This window comes from Bufo bufo, chromosome 3 (assembly GCF_905171765.1).
Source record: "Bufo bufo chromosome 3, aBufBuf1.1, whole genome shotgun sequence".
In the NCBI taxonomy this organism is placed as follows: domain Eukaryota; kingdom Metazoa; phylum Chordata; class Amphibia; order Anura; family Bufonidae; genus Bufo; species Bufo bufo.
In genome coordinates, this window is record NC_053391.1 from 423,340,068 (window position 1) to 423,361,532 (window position 21,465).

General features: G+C 40.6%; 1 protein-coding gene across 22 annotated transcripts in view; it reads right to left on the reverse strand.

Annotated features, from left to right (window-relative positions):
- Positions 1-21,465, reverse strand: part of LOC120995626 (ABI family member 3 binding protein) — a 409,717-nt gene that overhangs the window by 159,550 nt on the left and 228,702 nt on the right. For all 22 annotated transcript variants that reach the window (XM_040424962.1, XM_040424958.1, XM_040424957.1 and 19 more), the window contains one exon: positions 72-143. In XM_040424962.1, the coding sequence (XP_040280896.1) occupies positions 72-143 (72 nt within the window). The remainder of the gene's footprint in view (positions 1-71; positions 144-21,465) is intronic.

Below are 21,465 nucleotides of genomic sequence, written 5' to 3' on the forward strand. Positions count from 1 at the left end.
CTTTATTCTTTAGTAAGAATACTTCACTTTTACTTTATTTTTATTTTTTTGAAATATATAGAAATCTCTACCTGGTTTGGGATCTTCCACAGCAGGTTTTTCTGAAGGTTTGTAGACTGGAGGTGACTCTGTAATTTTAGACACTAAGAAAAGAAAAAGAAAATCCATATTAAAAATGCATTTCCTTCAATCTTCCGGGCTGTGCAATTCTTGGATGCATGAGTATTTTTCTAGAAAAGAGCAGGATGAACTTATAAATAATAATTACGCCAAACTCTACATATAAGAGCTGAAAAGAGACAACTGTCAAAGAAATGAGAACAGTGCAATGAGAATAATGCATCTCGAATTTAGCCAGTTTCTCTAACTTTGTATTTAAACCCTTAGATGGGAAATGTCAGCACAAGGACTTAGGCTACTTTCACACTTGCGTTCGGGGTTCCACTTGTGAGTTCCGTTTGAAGGCTCTCACAAGCGGCCCCGAACGGATCCGTACAGCCCCAATGCATTCTGAGTGGATAAGGATCCGCTCAGAATGCATCAGTGTGGCTCCGTTTCGCTTCCGTTCCACTCAGCAGGCGGACAACCGAACGCTGCTTGCAGCGTTTTCGTGTCCGCCTGGCCGTGCGGAGCCAAACGGATCCGTCCAGACTTACAATGTAAGTCAATGGGGACGGATCCGTTTGACATTGACACAATATGGTGCAATTTCAAACGGATTCGTCCCCCATTGACTTTCAATGCAAAGTCAGGACTGATCCGTCTGACTAACAATTAGACTTAGATTTTTTTCTGAAATACCATCGTTTGAATACCATCGTTTGCATTATAGGAGCGGATCCGTCTGTGCAGATACCAGACGGATCCGCTACGAACGCAAGTGTGAAAGTAGCCTTAGTGGCACTAAAAATGGCAACAACATGTCTATTAACCACTTTTGGTTCCTACTAAGTATATTTGCACTCGTTTATAGTGCCTTAATAATTAGGATGTTTTTCTTTTAAATAATTTATTAGGTAAAAAGTTCAAACAAGGAAACAGGTTTACATTTTTCTTTTAAATGCAGGCAGCAACTTCTACAGGATGCATACAAACTGAAAACCATGGATAAGGTTCTATAAATTTAATCAAAAGGCTTAAACAAATATCTGCACATACTAAGACCACATACCACTCAAATGAAAATGTATGTCATGTACACTGACTGACAAAATGCCTGCCTCCTGGTCACCTGATGGATTAGCCGCTTTGAGCAAATTTTTTTATTGAGCAACTGAATTGTGCAAGCTGTATTTTTTTTTGCCAGGGTTGGGAATCTCAACTATCATGGCAGTCCCACAGTGCCATAGAGATCCATGGGTGCACAAGTCCTGCCTTCCCTGGCTCCACCATGAGTCATGGAAAAGCCACTCTCTACCTCATAGCCTGTAATGGTTTATCTCACCACCAGCTGTAAAGGGGTGCACCATATTCTATGTAGGGCATGCTCCACTAGATTACTCACACTAAGCAGGTCTTAATGGAGGCACTTTCTACCTTTTGTGCTTGGATGTCACTCAGCAATAATCAGAAACACAGCATTTATCTTAACGTTAAAAAGTTTAGCAGTAAAAGTAGAAAGTTCGCACACAGCTTGTAGTAAAAGGAATAACATCTTGCAACTTGCAAAAAAAAATCCTTTATACAAACATACACTTGCTTGAATAAAGGACAACTTGTAAAAGCCAATAATGATGTAATAATTATCACACTTCAAGTCACCCCATGTGGAGAACAAGGAAATCACCAGATCTGGGAATGTGTCATCAGAAAATGACCTATTGTTAAATCAAGTTTTAATTTTAAACATATTTTGAAAGAATTTTTGGTGACGCTAAATTTTTAATGGCACTATATAAAAAAAAATCTTGAAATCCTGTAATATTCACATTGGCCACTAAACCTAAAAATAGGAGAAACTTACTGGTCTGTAGAGATTGCTTTTTAGTAGTAATCTAATTTTCATTATAGACAGAATTACGATGACTGATATCAACTGTATATAGATAACATAGTATCCACCATTCACAATAGGTGATTGTCAAAGCTTATCTACTCCGTGCTTGTAAAACAATGTCTGTAAAGGTCACAGAGCATATCTATAAAACTCCCCATAGAGGTCAACAACTCCCCTCCAGTCTATTTTGTCCATGGCTAATGGTGACCACTGTAAATCACATCTTTAAATGCTGTTAACAATGGTTCAGACAAGATGGCAGCCCCCACAATCATGTTCGGGAAATAGAATACAAATTTTACAATCAGAAAATAAAAGCACATTAGAAAAAATGCATATGTGTCACTATCTGGTTTTAACTGGCAAAAAAAATATATGGGTGACATATTCCCTTTAAGCCCCAGAATAGCCAGACTTCACAACACTGGATGGTTCCTTCTCTTCACAGCAGTCAAGCCATCCAAAGTCCTTTTTTTTACAAACAGGCCTCGCACAGGGAGCTCCCCAAAGCTGATGTTCTCCGTTTCCTCCCTGCATGCATGGCCTCACACACAGAGCTCTAGCTGCTCGAGTAACTGCGTGGTCCTAAAGCCAGACAGTTTGCTAACACGTTATAATGCTTATGAAAAAAAAATTCCACTGCATTTAGGATTTTAAAAAGGCTTAATACTAACACATAAAACACTAATAAACAACATTTATACAGAACCCCTTTACACACCGTAACTGGAACTATTTTCTCCTATACTGGCAGCATCGTTGAAACATCTCCCTTCTACGTGCAATTAGAGATCATTGCAAGCAACATGGAACATCATGGCCGCAAGATATATTACTGCCAGTACATATGTTTTGGGTACCTAGTACAGTAGAGCAGAGCCAGGAAAAATGGGCCATGGAGCTACAGCAAACATTAAAAGGAATGTAGTGCAGTATAAAAAATATAAGTAATGGAAAAGCTAATTCCATTGACAAAATCGACATGAATCTTGAGTAACTTTGCAAATATTTTCCTTGGTATTTTTTTCTGCAATACTTAAAGAGGTTCTCTGGGAATTAAGAAAATGAAAATACCTAAATATTACTTTATTATAAATATATTCCCAAATACCTTTCATTAGCTATATTGGTTCGTTTTGTCTAGGGAGCAATCATTAGGAGAAATAAAATGGCCGCCGTCCTATTAGTTCACACAAAACCTGTCCTAATCACACAGCAGGGCAAGTTACTTCACAACATTGTGGTAAAGAGCTGCCTTATCCTCCTCTCTGCTCTACTTGTCAGGGATTATTATCCTGAATAAAGCTGATAAGATATTCAGCTGAATCTCTGAAGGAAAGGAGCTCATTAGGAGACATGAAGTACAGAGAGGATGGACAGTACAGACTGTGGTAATGGAGACTGCATACAAGTGCTGCTGCTCATTACTCACATCTCCACCATCTTCTCTGTACTTCAGAGAAGTGACCCATGAGCTCCTTCCATGAGAGAAAGTGGAAAGCAGTTGGAAAAAGTGTCTCCCTCTCTGGGGCAGTTGACTAATCGTATATAATATGGTCACCCAATCTTTCGAATGGTTAGCATGTACTACTACACTTTCTCTGTGTAGCCACTGGCAGTTTCCGCTGGCAATAACAGCTGATTTCTGAATTTCTAAGCTGCAAAGTCCATAAAGTCAGTCATACAAAAAACTCATAATCAAAAACTGCAAAGTATTTGCAAAGTTGTGGAACACATTGTATAGAATATTGTTAGAAATGATTCTAAAGTGGAAATATGTAAACTCATCACTTGCGTAGCCTAGTGAGGGTAATACCACATCAGTGTATCAAATTCCAAAATATCAAGACATCAGTGAATCAATCAGATGTTTAGTAGATGGATGTAAAAACAATTGTCATGAAATACTTGTCAGGCAAATTGATTTGAAAATGAATACTGGCAGGGTAAGCGGTCCAATTCTGATGACTGTTGCTATTATAACAAGCAGACTGGAAAACATGTGGAAGTACTATTTGAGACAATGTTGGCATCACGTTTTGGAACAAAGATGTGATAGATTTTATGTCATGGATTCTATTAAGGGGTAACGGTCATAGAAATGATCAAAGGATTCAAAGGGCCAAAGGATTTGCATCTAAAATATATAAATGACTCCAAAAATGTAGAAGAAAAAATATTTCATATTCAAAGTTATAATTACCAGTCTCTGTTAGCAATTGATTCACAGAATATGAGTATTTGCAGGGAATCTGCCTTTAGGGTTACTATTGTGGAGCAATTTCATTATTATACTTTATCAGGGAAGTGCTCATGGCACATCTCTCTAATGAAATTATCAAAGTTGGCCCTTTAATATAAAATTTCAAGGAAAGATAGTAAAAATGTGGCAAACATGACCATTTCAAAATACCATATTTCATTCTCTGCATCCGACAAAAAATTCAAAATCAGTAGCAGGTAGGCATTCATCCACACTGAAATAGCAACACACAGTTGTCCAGTTCCTCAAGGTCTAACCACAGTTCTTGCATTACAAACTTTCATTAACCCAACAACTATTTTATTTACATATAGACATAAATCAATGGCTGCAAAAACTATTCCTAGCACCTCCAACCTTCAACGTTCCTGAACAGTTTCCCTTTAGTTCAGGCTGCAGTATAATATATTCCAAAGTAAGTAACAACCTACTTGATGAATTAATCACAAAGACCTAAATGTCAACACCCTCAACGTTTATGACTTTCGATCAAAATCTGGGGACTCTACATATGTACAACACAATGCGTAAGACACACAATATGCATGTGATGTCTTGCGTAATTTTAAAACAAAAGAATAACAGATAAATTCAGCCATAAAGCCTTTGATTGTATCAGAAAAGAATAGCAATGTGTAGGCTTTCAAAGCAGTGGAAATATGTTAATGAGCAGCCCTCAGATTTGATGAGAGCTCGGCCACTCTTTGACTACTGGGCTATGACTACTACTTACATTTCTTTGCACTAAACATTTTACTTTTTATGAATGGGACATATTTTGGTGAATAAAATCAGCAGCAAACTCCCCACATCTGCCCATACCCTAAATTTGTAAATATTAAATCTATTGAAGTGTAACCATCAGTTCAGGCAATATTTCAGAATAAGCTGCAATGTGTGTGTACAAGGGAAACAAAGCTATTTCTGGCTATGACTTGCATCTGGCATTTTTAGCATTTTCTACCTCTGCAATTTGTTTAATTCTATGTGAGCTGGTGGTTAGAGACTTGCAGGAATTATATCTGCCTATATACTGGACATAGAGAAACAGGAGACCCTTGTTGTTTACTCTCTGTAGCACATCCTCAGAAACAGCAGTAATGGAGGACATTATATAGCAGTATAGCAGATGTGAATTCAGGAGTGAATTTAGACAGTAAATCACTTACAAATCTGCAGCAATCTTTCTGTTAGTCTAACTGTCTGCAGAAGCCCCTCCCCCCACACCTCAATAGACTTTAATGTAATCTGATACTTCAGTGAGCAGGCAGCCTGTCTTCGCAGAGGACAGATTTGAGCAGTGAGTTGACAGTGAGAGGAGAGAAGAAAGAAGCATCTTTCTCTAATAAGATATATTAGAATGTTCTAATATATGACTGTATTATTCATTAATTAATACAGAAATGAAACAATGGTTACTATTTAATATTTTAAAGGCTCAGTGATTCTGCAATTTAGGTGCAAAACCAATTCATTCACTAGTTACAAAATACTGTATAAAATAGGATGATTCTTCTCATGTATGGAAACTAGTGCATATAGAAAAAATAGTCTGCATAGGGCACCTATAAGGATATTTGAATGTTTTTTTGGCGTTAAAATGACAAAGTATTATAGCAGTGATACCTTTATAAGCTATACCAAGAAATAAGTATACCAAGAAATAAAAAAATAAATGGATTATCAGTGTAAGCTTACTGATATGCATATTGTCCATGAGGACTTGTTGGCTGTTTTCTCTGTGATAGTAACTGCTGATGGTCAAGGGTCACTGGAGTGAGCATCCTTGCTTTGAGATCATGGTCAGGACACTTGCTATATGGTGGTTGTCCAAACATGATAAACCCCTTAAACATTAAACATTGTAGAGTGAAAGTCAAGCAAGTTTGCTTTCAGTAAACTGATACATTTTTGTATCATAAAATTATTAAAATTTACATAAAACTTAAAAAAAAAATCAAAAGCTCTGCTCTGAAATACCTTCACCTATTTAATTGGCTATACAAAAATGTTTTGATTTAGTCAATAGAATACAAGGGAAAGTTAAAGTGATCATCTCATCATATGTATCACTCACCAATTCCACATTTAAGTGCGGTGCAGGGAGAAAACAAATTCCTGAGTCAGCGATAGGTAGAACGTAGAGTTCAGCAGAATCCAAGGTCTCCAGCTTACGTAAATCGTTATTCAAACACTAGAGATGCCTATGCATTTGGGATGGAGTAGAAACATCTTGTTGTTTCTACTCCATCCAAAATGTGTAAGCGTCTCTGGTGTTTGCCTCCGATGTTTTTAAGGATATGTGAATAAAAATGTACAGTGTTTTAAAGGGAATCTGTCACCTAGTTTTACCCTATAGAGCTGCGGACATGCAGGGATAGATTTCCGCTAGCATGTCCGCAATATACCTGTCCCATAGCTCTGTGTGGTTTTATTTTGTTTAAAAAATAATTTTATAGATATGTAAATTAGCCAAGTAAGGTGACCAAGGCGTGGTTACTTACGGTTAAGGAGCCCAGCCATGCCCCCTGTGAAGGATCCCAGCACAGCCTGCATCCAGCAATCTCCTTCTTGCTCACAAAGTTACAGTGCCATAATCTCGCGATGCACAAGCTAGCGCATGCGCAGTTCGTTCACTGAGGCTGATGCCAGCAAAGGGAACAAACACTTCGCGTGATAACGGCACTGTAACTTCGTGAGCAAGGAGGAGATTCCTGAATGCAGGCGGTGCTGGGCTCCTTAACCGTAAGTAACCACGCCTTGGGCACCTTACTTGGTTAATTTGCATATCTATAAAATAATTTTTTTAACTAAATAAAACCACACAGAGCTATGGGACAGGTATATTGAGGACATGCTAGCGGAGATCTATCCCTGCATGTCCACAGCTCTATAGGGTAAAACTAGGTGACAGATTCACTTTAAGTAGTGCTGGAGACCTTAGAAATTAATAATGTGATTTACCAGTTATGAAAGTATGATTTCAAGCAATGGCACTCTGTAATTTTTTTTTATGGTGTTTGACCATTATGAAGTTGTCTACAAAGGACAAATACTTAAATACATAGTTCCATATACTTTGCTGAATAAAGCTGGGATCAACTTTTTTGAACTACATTTTGTAAAGATTTTCTTTCAGACATCTCACATTTTCCTTCTCTAATTAAAAAAATGGGAATTCCGGAACAATGATTTCATCACATCTGAAGAGAATTATAACAGCAGGTTGTTCATGTTGCATGATATTTTAGAACAAGGCTAATCCAGAGGAAAAAAATCTGTCTGGTTTGAGAACTGCACTTATACACGCAGACAAACAACGCAAGTTTGTGAGCGTTCACATGTTTGATTTCAAGTGTGTGCTTGTATTAAGTGTGTCGCTTTAGATTACGTGAGGGAGTATCTGTGAGAGTTAAATTATTTGTGTGCATTGCTGAGTGGCTATTCCTGACTTTATTGTACTCTATACCAAGTCAGAGCAGTGTAGTCTAGTTTTTATTTATTAACATGTTTTTATTATGTTTTGAGATAGTAATAGGTCCTCTCGTTAATTTTATTCTCTCTTTAATTAAGGTAGGACCCTTTTAAAATATACCTTTTATTATTTATCTTTAAAATTAATGCCCCATACTGGTGGCTGATACCAAAAAAGTGCAGACCTCAGGCCGGCTACTTATTTCTACGCATTTAGCATCCACCACAATTGTAACGTACAAACAATACACAATATACAGTTAGTAGATTGGGAGGTCCTCGGCTAGTATCTTTCTACAAGGGGATTCTTTCCCTAGTACAGTCCTCCTCTAGCCTTTGCCCAGGGGTCACCCCTGATGGTGGGGTTTCCCTGTCCGCGTTCCTTCCCTACTTTCCCTATAACACCCTAACAGTGATAGTTACGTGAACAATCAACATATAATAAAAAATGATACTGCCACAACAGAGATGATCGCTGCCTAGAAGTCAGGTACCAATAAAGTAATCCACAACACAATAACCCAACGCGTTTCGCCCACTCAAGGGCTCCTCAGGGTGTCTCGGTTCCAATGATACATACAATAGCACTTGTCACAGTGTCTACCTGGATGAATAAATGAATACATTCACTATATGATTATACCATTCGTCGTCCTGAAAGGATCCTACGGACGTCACAATTACTAATGATGAAACAGACCTTATAAGATGCGACCTGGGCATCTCACTAGCTCCTATTGATAATGGAGATGCTACTGATTACTACCAGCTCCTGTCATGACTGCCTCCTCCCAGGGACTCGATGTGGCAGTTAGTCTAGTTTATACACTGTGACTTGCTTTTGCTGCCAGGTTTATTTCATAGCAGCTGAGAGTATACTGTGATTACATGTTTTTTATTTATTTATTTATTTATTTTCTCTTCCTTCTCCAGGGTGTTGACAAAGTGAGTAATTAGGGTGTGGCTATCTTATTAGGAGAAGTTAAATAGCCAGTCTCGAGGGCAGCTCAGTCCTTTGAATCCAGAGGAAAAAAAAGCAGTCTGGTTTGAGAGCTGCACTTATACAAGCAGACAAACAACGTGAGTTTGTGAGCATTTGCGTGTTTGATTTTAAGTGTGTGTTTGTATTAAGTGTGTGACTTTAGATTACGTGACTTCAGATTCAGGGACTTTGGGAGGGGACTACAGTAAATTAGATTCTTATCACTGCACTATATTGTATTTTTTATCTTTTCTTGCATAATCCCCATTTAATATTTGTTCCATTATTGACATTGCAGTCCAGTGCACATTTTGGTTAATGTATACAGTCCTGGAACAGCCATTTGAGGGTACATATCTTTGTTTAAAATGTGAGCAAATTATCCGTTTGGAATTGCACATCGTGTATCTAACCGGGCGAGTTTCAACTGAGAAGCGTTGACAATTTGGAAAAGAGTTTGCTGCTCACTGAACAAGCACTCTATGGGGTAGATGTGGGGGAGGGTGGTAGCGAGGAGGCTCAAGAAAGTGAGGTAGCTAGCTGGATAACAGTTAGAAAGTGGGGTAGAGGGAGGAGTGTCAGGGAGGCTAGCCCTGATCTGACACACCCCAACAAGTTTGCAATGTTGGCAGATGACGGGGATGTCAGTTCAGGTAGAGCACTGCTGCAGCCAGACCCTTCCTCTGCCAGTCAGGGGAATGTCAGCTCCAGAAAGCAGAGGACGAGTAGAGCAGGGCAGGCCAGACAGGTGCTCGTAGTGGGAGACTCAACTATTAGGGGTACAGATAGGGCGATCTGTCACAAAGACCAGGATCATCGAACGGTGTGTTGTCTTCCTGGTGCTCGAGTTCAACACATCGCGGATCGGGTTGACAGATTACTGGGAGGGGCTGGAGAAGATCCAGCAGTCATGATCCATATCGGAACCAATGACAAAGTTAGAGGTAGGTGGAGCGTCCTTAAAAATGATTTTAGGGATTTAGGTCACAAGTTTAGGGCAAGGACCTCAAAGCTAGTGTTTTCCAAAATACTACCTGTACCACAAGCCACACAAGAAAGGCAGCGGGAGATTAGGGAGGTTAACAAGTGGCTCAAGAACTGGTGTAAGAAGGAGGGGTTTGGGTTACTGGAGAACTGGGCCGACTTCTGTGTCGGCTACAGGCTGTATCATAGGGATGGGCTGCACCTCAATTCGGAAGGGGCAGCTGTGTTGGGCGAGAAGATGTCGGGCAGCTGTGTTGGGGGAGAAGATGTCTGGAAGGTTGGAGGAGTGTTTAAACTAGGGACTGGGGGGACGGAGGGTAATTACGTTATGGGATGGGAGGATAGTGCAGATAGAGACCGGTGGCAAGGTAATGGAACTGGGGGAGGAATGGAAGGAGGGATTAGAACAGTTCAGAAGGAAATGTATAGGGTTAAAAATATACATAAACCTTTTAATTGTATGTATACTAATGCCAGAAGCCTGACTAATAAAACTGGTGAATTGGAATGATTGATGTATGAGGAAGACTATGACATAGTGGGAATAACTGAGACATGGCTGGATGATAGCTATGACTGGGCGGTTAACGTACAGGGTTACAGTATGTTTAGAAAGGATCACCAAAAATGGAGAGGAGTCTGCCTTTATGTAAAGTCCTGTCTAAAGCCTACAGTCTGAGAAGATATAAGTGAGGGACATGAACATGTTGAGTCACTGTGGGTAGAAATACATGGAGGCAAAAACAATAATAAAATACTAATAGGAGTTTATTATAAACCACCTAATATACCAGAGTCCACAGAAAATCTGCTACTAAACGAAATAGACGAGGCGGCAGGTCATAATGAGGTCGTTATTATGGGGGACTTCAACTACCCAGATATAGACTGGGAAACTGAAACCTGTATATCTTATAAAGGAAACAGGTTCTTGGCAATAACCAAAGACAATTACCTTTCCCAACTGGTTCAGGACCCAACTAGGGGGACAGCCATACTGGACTTAGTATTAACCAATAGACCTGACAGAACAACAGATGTGCAGGTTGGGAGACACCTGGGAAATAGTGACCATAAAGTAATAACCTTTCAATTGTCATTCAAAAGAGTGTTTCTTCAGGGAGGAACAAAAATACCAGACTTCAAGAAAGCAAAATTTAGCCAACTAAGAGAGGCCATAGGCCTAACTAACTGGGCCAAAGCCCTCAAAAATAAAAATACAGCCACAAAAGGAGATTTTTTTGGGCCGAACACATCAGTATGCTCGTGTGTTCTACCGAACACAATGGAAGTCAATGGGAGAACCCCAGGCACCCCCTGCTCGGAAGAGAAGAGGGTGTCTGGTTCATAAAAAAAGGTTAGAAATTGATGGAAACCCCATCAAAATGGTTTGGAAACAGCATTAAGAGGATAGCTAGATGTGCCTTAGACTCCTATTATGTACGACATACTATAGACAACCACACAAAGGCTATATGCCAAAAGCCAAGTATGTGCAAGCCATCATTCTATCTATGAGACAGATAACAGCCAGCATACCTTACAATGGCAGCCTTGTGCACTATGAGATATTCCAAACCAGCTCTCATCTGACTGAGAACCAGTAAACCTCAAAGTTATTTTGCATCTGTTAGTAATGGTATAACCCCTTAAAATATGTCAAAGTGGTATTTTTAGGTAAAAAACCTTGATCTTGACCACTTAAGCTGGCTATACACATCTGTCTTTTGTCAGCCAAGCCCGCTGAGAACAGTTTTGGCCGACACACTAATGTGTGTTAGGAGGCAAGGATTGGGTGAAATGGATATATTTACCCAGTCCTTTTGTTCTTCCAGGAAATAAGCCTCCACCCATAGAATACACATATATGTTCGGCCTTAGCCAAAGGGGAATCTGGGAGGGAGTCGGGAAAGATAGCAGTTGGCTGAATGATTGTTAGGTCGACAGTTATTGAAGGGATATGGGCTGTTTTAGACTGAGTGGAAATTCAATACAAATAGCTCAACTGCTCTGAGGAACCCATCTATTGAGAAAATGTAACCTACTATTGTTTTAAACATGACAACAAATGATACCTCCTTTCCCTGCAGCGGAAATGAGTATGGACAGCTAAATTCCCCCTCCAAATAAATGCTCCCAGAATATCCTAGCTATAGATATCTCTGCATTCAGTCAATCATTGAAGGACTTATCAAAAGAGGATATCATAGCTGGAACACCACTTTGAATCAGTGAATTATCACGGAAACAGTTGCATATAGTATCTGTATATAAAAAAAAACTAAAATAAAGTGCAACCCCTACATTTAATTTACAAGGCTGCTGTGAACTTCAAGTTTTTTACCACCTAGGATTTTAAATATGACTTAGATATTGGGGGAAACAGAATTTCAAACTATAAACTGGTCCATTCTAGCCTCTTAGGCAATATCCCAGAACTTAATGCACTTTGGAAATCAATGTGAAAAGCCATATCTGTACCATCACTGTAAAGTTTATAACACATAGGTTAAAGTTCCTAGGAAATATCTGAAAATACATTCTCCAAAATTAAATTTCCATCTCTCTTCTTTGTTGACGAGGTTGAACTGGCAGAAACAAGTTTGTCTACTTGTGTATTTTGAGCTCCTACAAATTCCTGATAATATAAAATCCTAGTGGTTGAGATCTGTACTAAAATGGCAACCATAGAAATGATAATTATACATTCAAGATAGATGTTGTTTGGTATTTTGGGTCAGTCAGTCAGGGGCTACCTGACATAAAAACTGCACTAATAGAGCAAGTCCTACAGTATCAGTGCAGTTTCTTATGTTAGAAGAGCTGAAGGACCTGTGATGACATCATCACACGATCACATGATGTCCTCACAGGTCCAGCACCCAGTGAGCAGTTCAGCAGAAGGAGAAGAACTGCAGAGCAGTAGAGGAGGAGGTAAGTGACTGGGGAAGTTTTTTTTTACACTCTCCTTCCATGCTGTTATCAGTGGGTGAGGAGTGATTAGTAATCACAATACTGCAGTCAGTGGGGGAGAGGGGGTTTGGGTAACAATGCTAAAGTCAGTGGGAGAGCGGTGGTTAGGGTTAATAATGCTGTCAGTAAGGTAGGGGTAGTTGGGGTAACAATACTGCTGTCAGTGGGGGAGGAGTGGTTTGGGGTAATAAAGCTGCTGTCAGTGAGGTAGGGGTGGTTGGGGTATCAATGCTGCTGTCAGTGGAAGATGGGTGGTTAGGGGTAATAACACTGTCAGTGAGGTAGGGGTGTTTAGAGTATCAATGCTGCTCTCAGTGGAAGATGGATGGTTAGGGGTAATAATGCTGTCAGTGAGGTAGCTTGGTTAGGGAGGATAATGCTGCTGACAGTAGGGGAGGGGTAGTTAAGTGTAATAATGCTGCTGTCAGCGGGAGATGGGTGATTAGGGTTAATAATGTGAGTGGGTTAGAGGTGGTTAGGGGTAAGGCCTCTTTCACACGGGTGTTGCGTGTGAGGGCCGGATAGGATGCGGGTGCGTTGCGGGAAAATCGTGTGATTTTGCCTGTGAGTGGAATGAGTTTTGTATGCGATTGCGTTGCGTTCTTTAGTTTTTTCTGCGCGTAAGAATAAACTGAATGTGGTACCCAGACCCAAACCCGGACTTCTTCACTGAAGTTGGGTTTGGGTTAGGTATTCTGTAGATTTTAATATTTTCCTTTATAACATGGTTATAAGGGAAAATAATAGCATTCTTAATACAGAATGCTAAGTAAATTAGGGATGGACAGGTTAAAAAAATTAAAATTAAAATTAAACTCACCTCATCCACTTGTTCGCACTGCCCGGCTCGTCTTCTTTCTTCTTCTTTGATTACCTAGGAGGAAAAGGACCTTTGGTGACCATGGACCATGTGATGAGCTCAGTAACGTCACCAAAGGTCCTTTTCATCCCAGGTCATCAAAGAAGAAGAAAGAAGACGAGCCGGGCAGTGCGAACATGTGGATGAGGTGAGTTTAATTATTATATTTTATTTTTTTAACCCCTCCATCCCTAATTTACTTAGCATTCTGTATTAAGAATGCTATTATTTTCACTTATAACCATGTTATAAGGGAAAATATTAATGATCGGGTCCCCATTCCGATCGTCACGTAGAAACCATGCGTGAAAATCGCACCGCATCCACACTTGCTTGCGGATGCTTGCGATTTTCACGCAGCCCTATTCACTTCTATGGGGCCTGAGTTGCGTGCAAAAAGCACAATATAGAGCATGCTGCGATTTTCACGCAACGCACAAGTGATGCGTGAAAATGACCGCTCATGTGCACAGCCCCATAGAAATTAATGGGTCCGGATTCAGTGCGGGTGCAATGCGTTCACCCCACGCATTGCACCCGCGCGGAAAACTTGCCCGTGTGAAAGGGGCCTAATAGTGCTGCTGACAGTGGGGGAGGGGCAGTTAAGTATAAAAAAAATTGTGATACTGGGGGAGGGGTGGTTAAGAATAATAGTGCTGCTGTAAGTGGGAGAGGGCCAGAAAAGAAGATGGAGGCACCATGTCCGGTAAGTAAGTGGGAGAGGGACAGTAAGCAGAAAAAATGCTGCTATCAGGGTTGGAGGGGGTTTTGTGTGCTGCTGGGAGGTACTTTTTGCTGCATTGTGGTATTTGTTGGTGCTGTTGGGAGGTACTTTCTGCTGCATTGTGGTATTTATTGGTGTTGGGAGGTATTTTGTGCTGCATTGTGGTAATGCATATGTCTGACCATGTGATCAGGTGTTTCTATGTTCCATTTTTATTTTCGTTCTTTTATTGAAGATAAGGACTGCAACAAAATAATGGAAATTTTGCTGCAGTGTACATTGCACACCACCTTCTTTCCATTATATTGGGTGGGGGGAATGGAGATATTTTATGTGGGCTGGTGGAGTTTGTATGCCAGGGCTGCTTTTTAAACCCTTCCTGGCTCTTCTTATAACTTCTGTTAAGCCTTTTTAGTCTATGAAGGGAATAAGGTCACACAGCAGGTGTGGAATCCTTGTGAGTGAATGATATTAAATTACCAGAGTTATGACAAGGACGATTGAAAGATACTAATTGTTTATGTAGCACTTGCTGTGAGAAGACAGTGCTGAACTGGAGAATCTCCAAGATGGCCACATTTCAATGATGATATTTATTGTACAGCTGTAACAGTTCTGGCAGACGTTTGGGTACTTTCTTCTATTAACTGGCTCAGTCTTCTACTTAATAACATAGTAACATAGTAACATAGTTTATCAGGCCGCAAAAAGAAATTTGTCCATCCAGTTCGGCCTGTTATCCTGCAAATTGAGCCAGAGGAAGGCAAAAAAAAAACTGTGAGGTAGAAGCGAATTTTCCCCACCCCTACCTCACTGACAGAAGCTTTATTACCCCAAACCACTCCTCCCCCACTGACAGCAGTATTGTTACCCCAACTACCCCTACCTTACTGACAGCATTATTAACTCTAACCACCGCTCTCCCACTGACTTTAGCATTGTTAGCCCAACCCCCTCTCCCCCACTGACTGCAGTATTGTTATTACTAATCACTCCTCACCCACTGATAGCAGCATGGAAGGAGAGTGTAAAAAAACTTCCCCAGTCACTTACCTCCTCCTCTACTGCTCTGCAGTTCTTCTCCTTCTGCTGAACTGCTCACTGGGTGCTGGACCTGTGAGGACATCATGTGATCGTGTGATGATGTCATCACAGGTCCTTCAGCTCTTCTAACATCAGAAACTGCACTGATACTGTAGGACTTGCTCTATTAGTGCAGTTTCATGTCAGGTAGCCCCTGACTGACTGGCCCAAAACACCAAACAACATCTATCTTGAATGTATAATTATCATTTCTATGGTTGCCTTTTTAGTACAGATCTCAACCACTAGGATTTTATATTATCAGGAATTTGTAGGAGCTCAAAATACACAAGTAGACAAACTTGTTTCTGCTAATTCAACCTCGTCAACAAAGAAGAGAGATGGAAATTCAATTTTGGAGAATGTATTTTCAGATATTTCCTAGGAACTTTAACCTATGTGTTATAAACTTTACAGTGATGGTACACATTAGGCTTTTCACATTGATTTCCAAAGTGCATTGTGTTCTGCGATATTGCCTAACAGTCTAGAATGGACCAGTTTATAGTTTGAAATTCTGTTTCCCCCAATATCTAAGTCATATTTAAAATCCTAGGTGGTAAAAAACTTGAAGTTCACAGCAGCCTTGTAAATTAAATGTAGGGGTTGCACTTTATTTTAGTTTTTTTTTTTTATATATACAGATACTACAGTATATGCAACTGTTTCCGTGATAATTCACTGATTCAAAGTGGTGTTCCAGCTATGATATCCTCTTTTGATAAGTCCTTCAATGATTGACTGAATGCAGAGATATCTATAGCTAGGATATTCTGGGAGCATTTATTTGGAGGGGGAATTTAGCTGTCCATACTCATTTCCGCTGCAGGGAAAGGAGTTATCATTTGTTGTCATGTTTAAAACAATAGTAGGTTAAATTTTCTCAATAGATGGGTTCCTCAGAGCAGTTGAGCTACTTTTTGTATTGAATTTCCACTCGGTCTAAAACAGCCCATATCCCTTCAATAACTGTCGACCTAACAATCATTCAGCCAACTGCTATCTTTCCCGACTCCCTCCCAGATTCCCCTTTGGCTAAGGCCGAACATATATGTGTATTCTATGGGTGGAGGCTTATTTCCTGGAAGAACAAAAGGACTGGGTGAATATATCCATTTCACCCAATCCTTGCTTCCTAACACACATTAGTGTGTCGGCCAAAACTGTTCTCAGCGGGCTTGGCTGACAAAAGACAGATGTGTATAGCCAGCTTAAGTGGTCAAGATCAAGGTTTTTTACCTAAAAATACCACTTTGACATATTTTAAGGAGTTATACCATTACTAACAGATGCAAAATAACTTTGAGGTTTACTGGTTCTCAGTCAGGTGAGAGCTGGTTTGGAATATCTCATAGTGCACAAGGCTGCCATTGTAAGGTATGCTGGCTGGTATCTGTCTAATGGATAGATTGGGCACATACCTGGCTTTTGGCATATAGCCTTTCTGTGGTTGTCTATTGTATGTCGTACATAGTAGGAGTCTAAGGCGCATCCAGCTGTCCTTTTAATGCTGTTTCCAAACCATTTTGATGGGGTTTTCATCAATTTCTAACCTTTTTTATGAACCAGACACCCTCTTCTCTTCCGAGCAGGGGGTGCCTGGGGTTCTCCCATTGACCTCCATTGTGCTCGGTAGAACACACGAGCATACTGATGTGTTCGGCCAAAGCACACGAGCACTTTGGTGCTCGCTGAACACTATCAATTACTAATCTAAAAAATGAAAATCAGACATCAAATAGTACATGGCAATCTCTTTTTAACAAAGCTAGACCCAGCCATGTACCTCACATGGATCCAGAGATATCCCCATGCGTTGCTCTGCTACATTTATACAGGGTGGCAGTTCAAGGGGAGTGTCTGTTCTGCTGCAGCTAAGGGGGCGTGTCCATGCTCTCCCTATCGCAACTCAGGAGGCAGTTGAAAGATGAAACTGAGCATGTGCGGCCATCTCAATGAGCAGGTCAAAGAAATAACAAAAAGAACAAAGAGCAGGTGGCGCTATACAGATACATTTTATTGAATAACTGGGAGGTTATACTAAATTTTTTATTACATTTAATTACAAAAGTATTCAGATGCAGGTGCTGGTTTGAAAACTAGAATATTTTTCATAGGACAACCCCTTTTAAGGACCAGTGACTCTGAATCTCAGTATTTATATATGTAAACATGTTCAAGTGAATTCTTTTTTTTGCTCGTCTTCAACTCCAAGCATTTGGTCACAAGTGAAAACCGACAAACTGGACAAAATATTATATTTTTGTACTTGTGCCAAGTGATTACATCATTTAGGGTTTGAAAACAGCTTGTTTGGGATGAAAATGAACATAAAGCACATGCTATTAATTCTAATCTATCTTCATATTTATTTCCATAGGCTTTTTAAAGTGAAATCTTGATAAAGTTGTTTACTTTTTAGTACTAACATATTATTTTGAGAAAATGTGTGTGAAAATAGTATTATACTCATAAATGTGTACTTGTCACAAAGAAACAATGCAATGCCTTACAATACCAGTCCTTATATAAAAACCATGACTGTAAAATGTCAAATGCCAAATAACACGTGAACTCGTACTGACACAAGAATGACATTTACAAAGAGATGGATATGAGTGGTGAACATTTATTATGGGAGTAAGAAAATGCCAAGTGAACTAGAAGCCAACTTTGGCAAATAGAATCTACAATATTCTAAATGGGTAAGGCTATAGACTATACAATTCTTAGAAACATAGCTCCAGAAAGAAGACAATTTTTGCAAGGATGCTACTTACATTTATTGTCAATGGGGACAAAGCGTAACAGAACAGAACGGTATGCTCCAAAATGCATTCCGTTATGTTCTCATACCGGAGAGCAAACCTCATGCTTTCCGTCATGACCCACAATGCAAGTCAATGGGAACGGATCAGTTTTCTCTGACACATTAGAAAATGGATCCGTCCCGCACTGACTTTCAATGGAGTTCATGACGGATCTGTCTTGGGTAAGTTAAAGATAATACAACCGGATCCATTCATAATGGATGCAGATGGTGGTATTATCAGTAACGGAAGCATTTTTGCTGGACCCTGCCGGATCCAGCAAAAACACAATTATGAAAGTAGCCTAAAAACATTAAAATGTTCTAGTTTTAAGTTGTAGCCAATAACTACTAGCTTACACAACCTTCTCCAAGCTTCCCTATTCAAAGACAGTGCCCATAAGATAAAAGCCAGCCAAAATGGAAGATGTTGTCCACTTCGGCCAACTATAGTTTAAAATATAAATGAGATGGCCAATGGCAATCTTCTGTCTGCTGAAAATTTGATCATACAGTCTTGTGAAAAAATTAGGACACCCTTTGAAAGCATGTGGTTTTTTGTAACATTTTTAATAAATGGTTATTTCATCTCCGTTTCAACAATACAGAGAGATTAAAGTAATCCGACTAAACAAAGAAAACTGAAGAAAAGTCTTTTCAAGATCTTCTGTAAATGTCATTCTACAAAAATGCCTATTCTAACTGAGGAAAAAGATAGGACACCCTTGCCCCTAATAGCGAGTGTTACCTCCTTTGGCTGAAATAACTGCAGTGAGACGGTTCTTGTAGCCATCTACCAGTCTTCGACATCGGTCTGAGGAAATTTTACCCCACTCCTCAATGCAGAACTTTTTCAGCTGTGAGATGTTTGAGGGGTTTCTTGCACGTACAGCCCTTTTCAAGTCACCCCACAGCATCTCAATGGGATTCAAATCTGGACTTTGACTTGGCCATTCCAGGACTCTCCATTTCTTCTTTTTCAGCCAATCTTTGGTTGATTTACTAGTATGTTTTGGGTCATTGTCATGTTGCATGGTCCAGTTCCGCTTCAGCTTTAATTTTCTAACTGATGGTCTCACATGTTCTTCAAGCACCTTCTGATACACAGTAGAATTCATCGTGGATTCTATGATGGTGAGCTGACCAGGTCCTGCTGCAGCAAAGCAGCCCCAAACCATGACACTTCCACCTCCATGCTTCACAGTTGGTATGAGGTTCTTTTCTTGGAATGCTGTGTTTGGTTTACGCCAAACATGTCCTCTGCTGTTGTGTCCAAATAATTCAATTTTGGACTCATCTGTCCAAAGAACATTATTCCAGAAGTCCTGGTCTTTGTCAACTTTATCGCTGGCAAATGTCAGTCTGGCCTCGATGTTTCTCTTGGAAAGCAAAGGTTTCCTCCTTGCACACCTCCCATGCAAGTTAAACTTGTACAGTCTCTTTCTGATTGTAGAGGCATGTACTTCTACATCAACAGTAGCCAGAGCCTGCTGTAGTTCTCGAGATGACACTTTAGGGTTTTTGGATACCTCTTTTAGCATCTTGCGGTCTGCTCTTGGGGTGAACTTGCTGGGGCGACCAGTCCTGGGCATGTTGGCAGTTGTTTTGAAAGCCCTCCACTTGTAGACTATCTTCCGGACAGTGGAATGGCTGATTTCAAAATCTTTTGAGATCTTTTTAAATCCCTTCCCAGACTCATAGGCTGCTACAATCTTTTTTCTGAAGTCCTCTGACAGCTCTTTTGCTCTCACCATGGTGCTCACTCTCACTTCAACAGTCAGGAGCACACCAAACTAAATGTCTGAGGTTTAAATAGGGCAAGCCTCATTCAACATGCAGAGTAACGATCTACTAATTATGTGCACCTGGTGTGATATACCTGTGTGAGATCTGAGCCAATTTAAGAGGGAATACATGTGAGGGTGTCCTATCTTTTTCCTCAGTTAGAATAGGCATTTTTGTAGAATGACATTTACAGAAGATCTTGAAAAGACTTTTCTTCAGTTTTCTTTGTTTAGTTGGATTACTTTAATCTCTCTGTATTGTTGAAACGGAGATGAAATAACCATTTATTAAAAATGTTACAAAAAACCACATGCTTTCAAAGGGTGTCCTAATTTTTTCACATGACTGTATAAGCTGGAAATACTACATGTGCAAGGCATGATCAGCTGACCGCCATTGTCCACTTACCGTATATGGCGGCGTATAAGACGACTTTCTAACACTAGAAATTATTTTCAAAAGTCGGGGGTCGTCTTATACGCCGGGTATACTCAGATCCGATGGTATATTCTAACCCCCAGGCGTTCCCATGGTGACGGGGACGCTTGCCTAGGGGTTAGAATATACAGAGCCCCGCCACTCAGAGGAGTATACATTTATTAACTGTAATCCGTAACTTTAACTTTAAATCAGCGCTCATCTCTTTACTAGGGTACCTTACTCTCAGCTCCGGTAACAGGCAGTGCGGGCGGAGCTCACTCACTGACGTCTCGCGCGTGCGCCGCCGAGTGGAATGAGCACGCGCGTGACGTCAGAGAGTGAGCGCCGCCCGCACTGCCCGTTACCGAAGCTGAGAGTAAGGTACCCTAGAAAAGAGATGAGCGCTGATTAAAGTTAAAGTTACAGATTACAGTTAATAAATGTATACTCCTCTGAGTGTCGGGGAGGGGGATCTGTGGATAGCACTGTTATGGGGAGGGGGATCTGTGGATGGCACTGTCATGGGAGGGGGATCTGTGGATGGCACTGTCATGGGGAGGGGGATCTGTGGATGGCACTGTCATGGGGAGGGGGATCTGTGGATGGCACTGTCATGGGGAGGGGGATCTGTGGATGGCACTGTCATGGGGAGGGGGATCTGTGGATGGCACTGTTATAGGGGGGGAGATCTGTGGATGGCACTGTTATAGGGGGGGGATTTGTGGATGGCACTGTTATAGGGGGGGGATTTGTGGATGGCACTGTTATAGGGGGGGGATTTGTGGATGGCACTGTTATAGGGGGGGGATTTGTGGATGGCCCTGTTTAGGGGGGGGGGGGAGATCTGTGAATGGCACTGTTATGGGGAGGGGGAATCTGTGGATGACACTGTTATAGGGAGGGGGATCTGTGGATGACACTGTCATGGGGTGGATCTGTGGATGACACATATAGCATAAGATGCTATATAGTGTCATCCATATATCCCCCCATAGCAGTGTCATCCACAGATCCCCCTCCCTATAACAGTGCCATCCACAGATCCCAGTCAGTTCCCTGGACTGGAGAAGATAGTCTTGAAGACAGGGATGGCTGGGCATTGAGGGGTAGTCT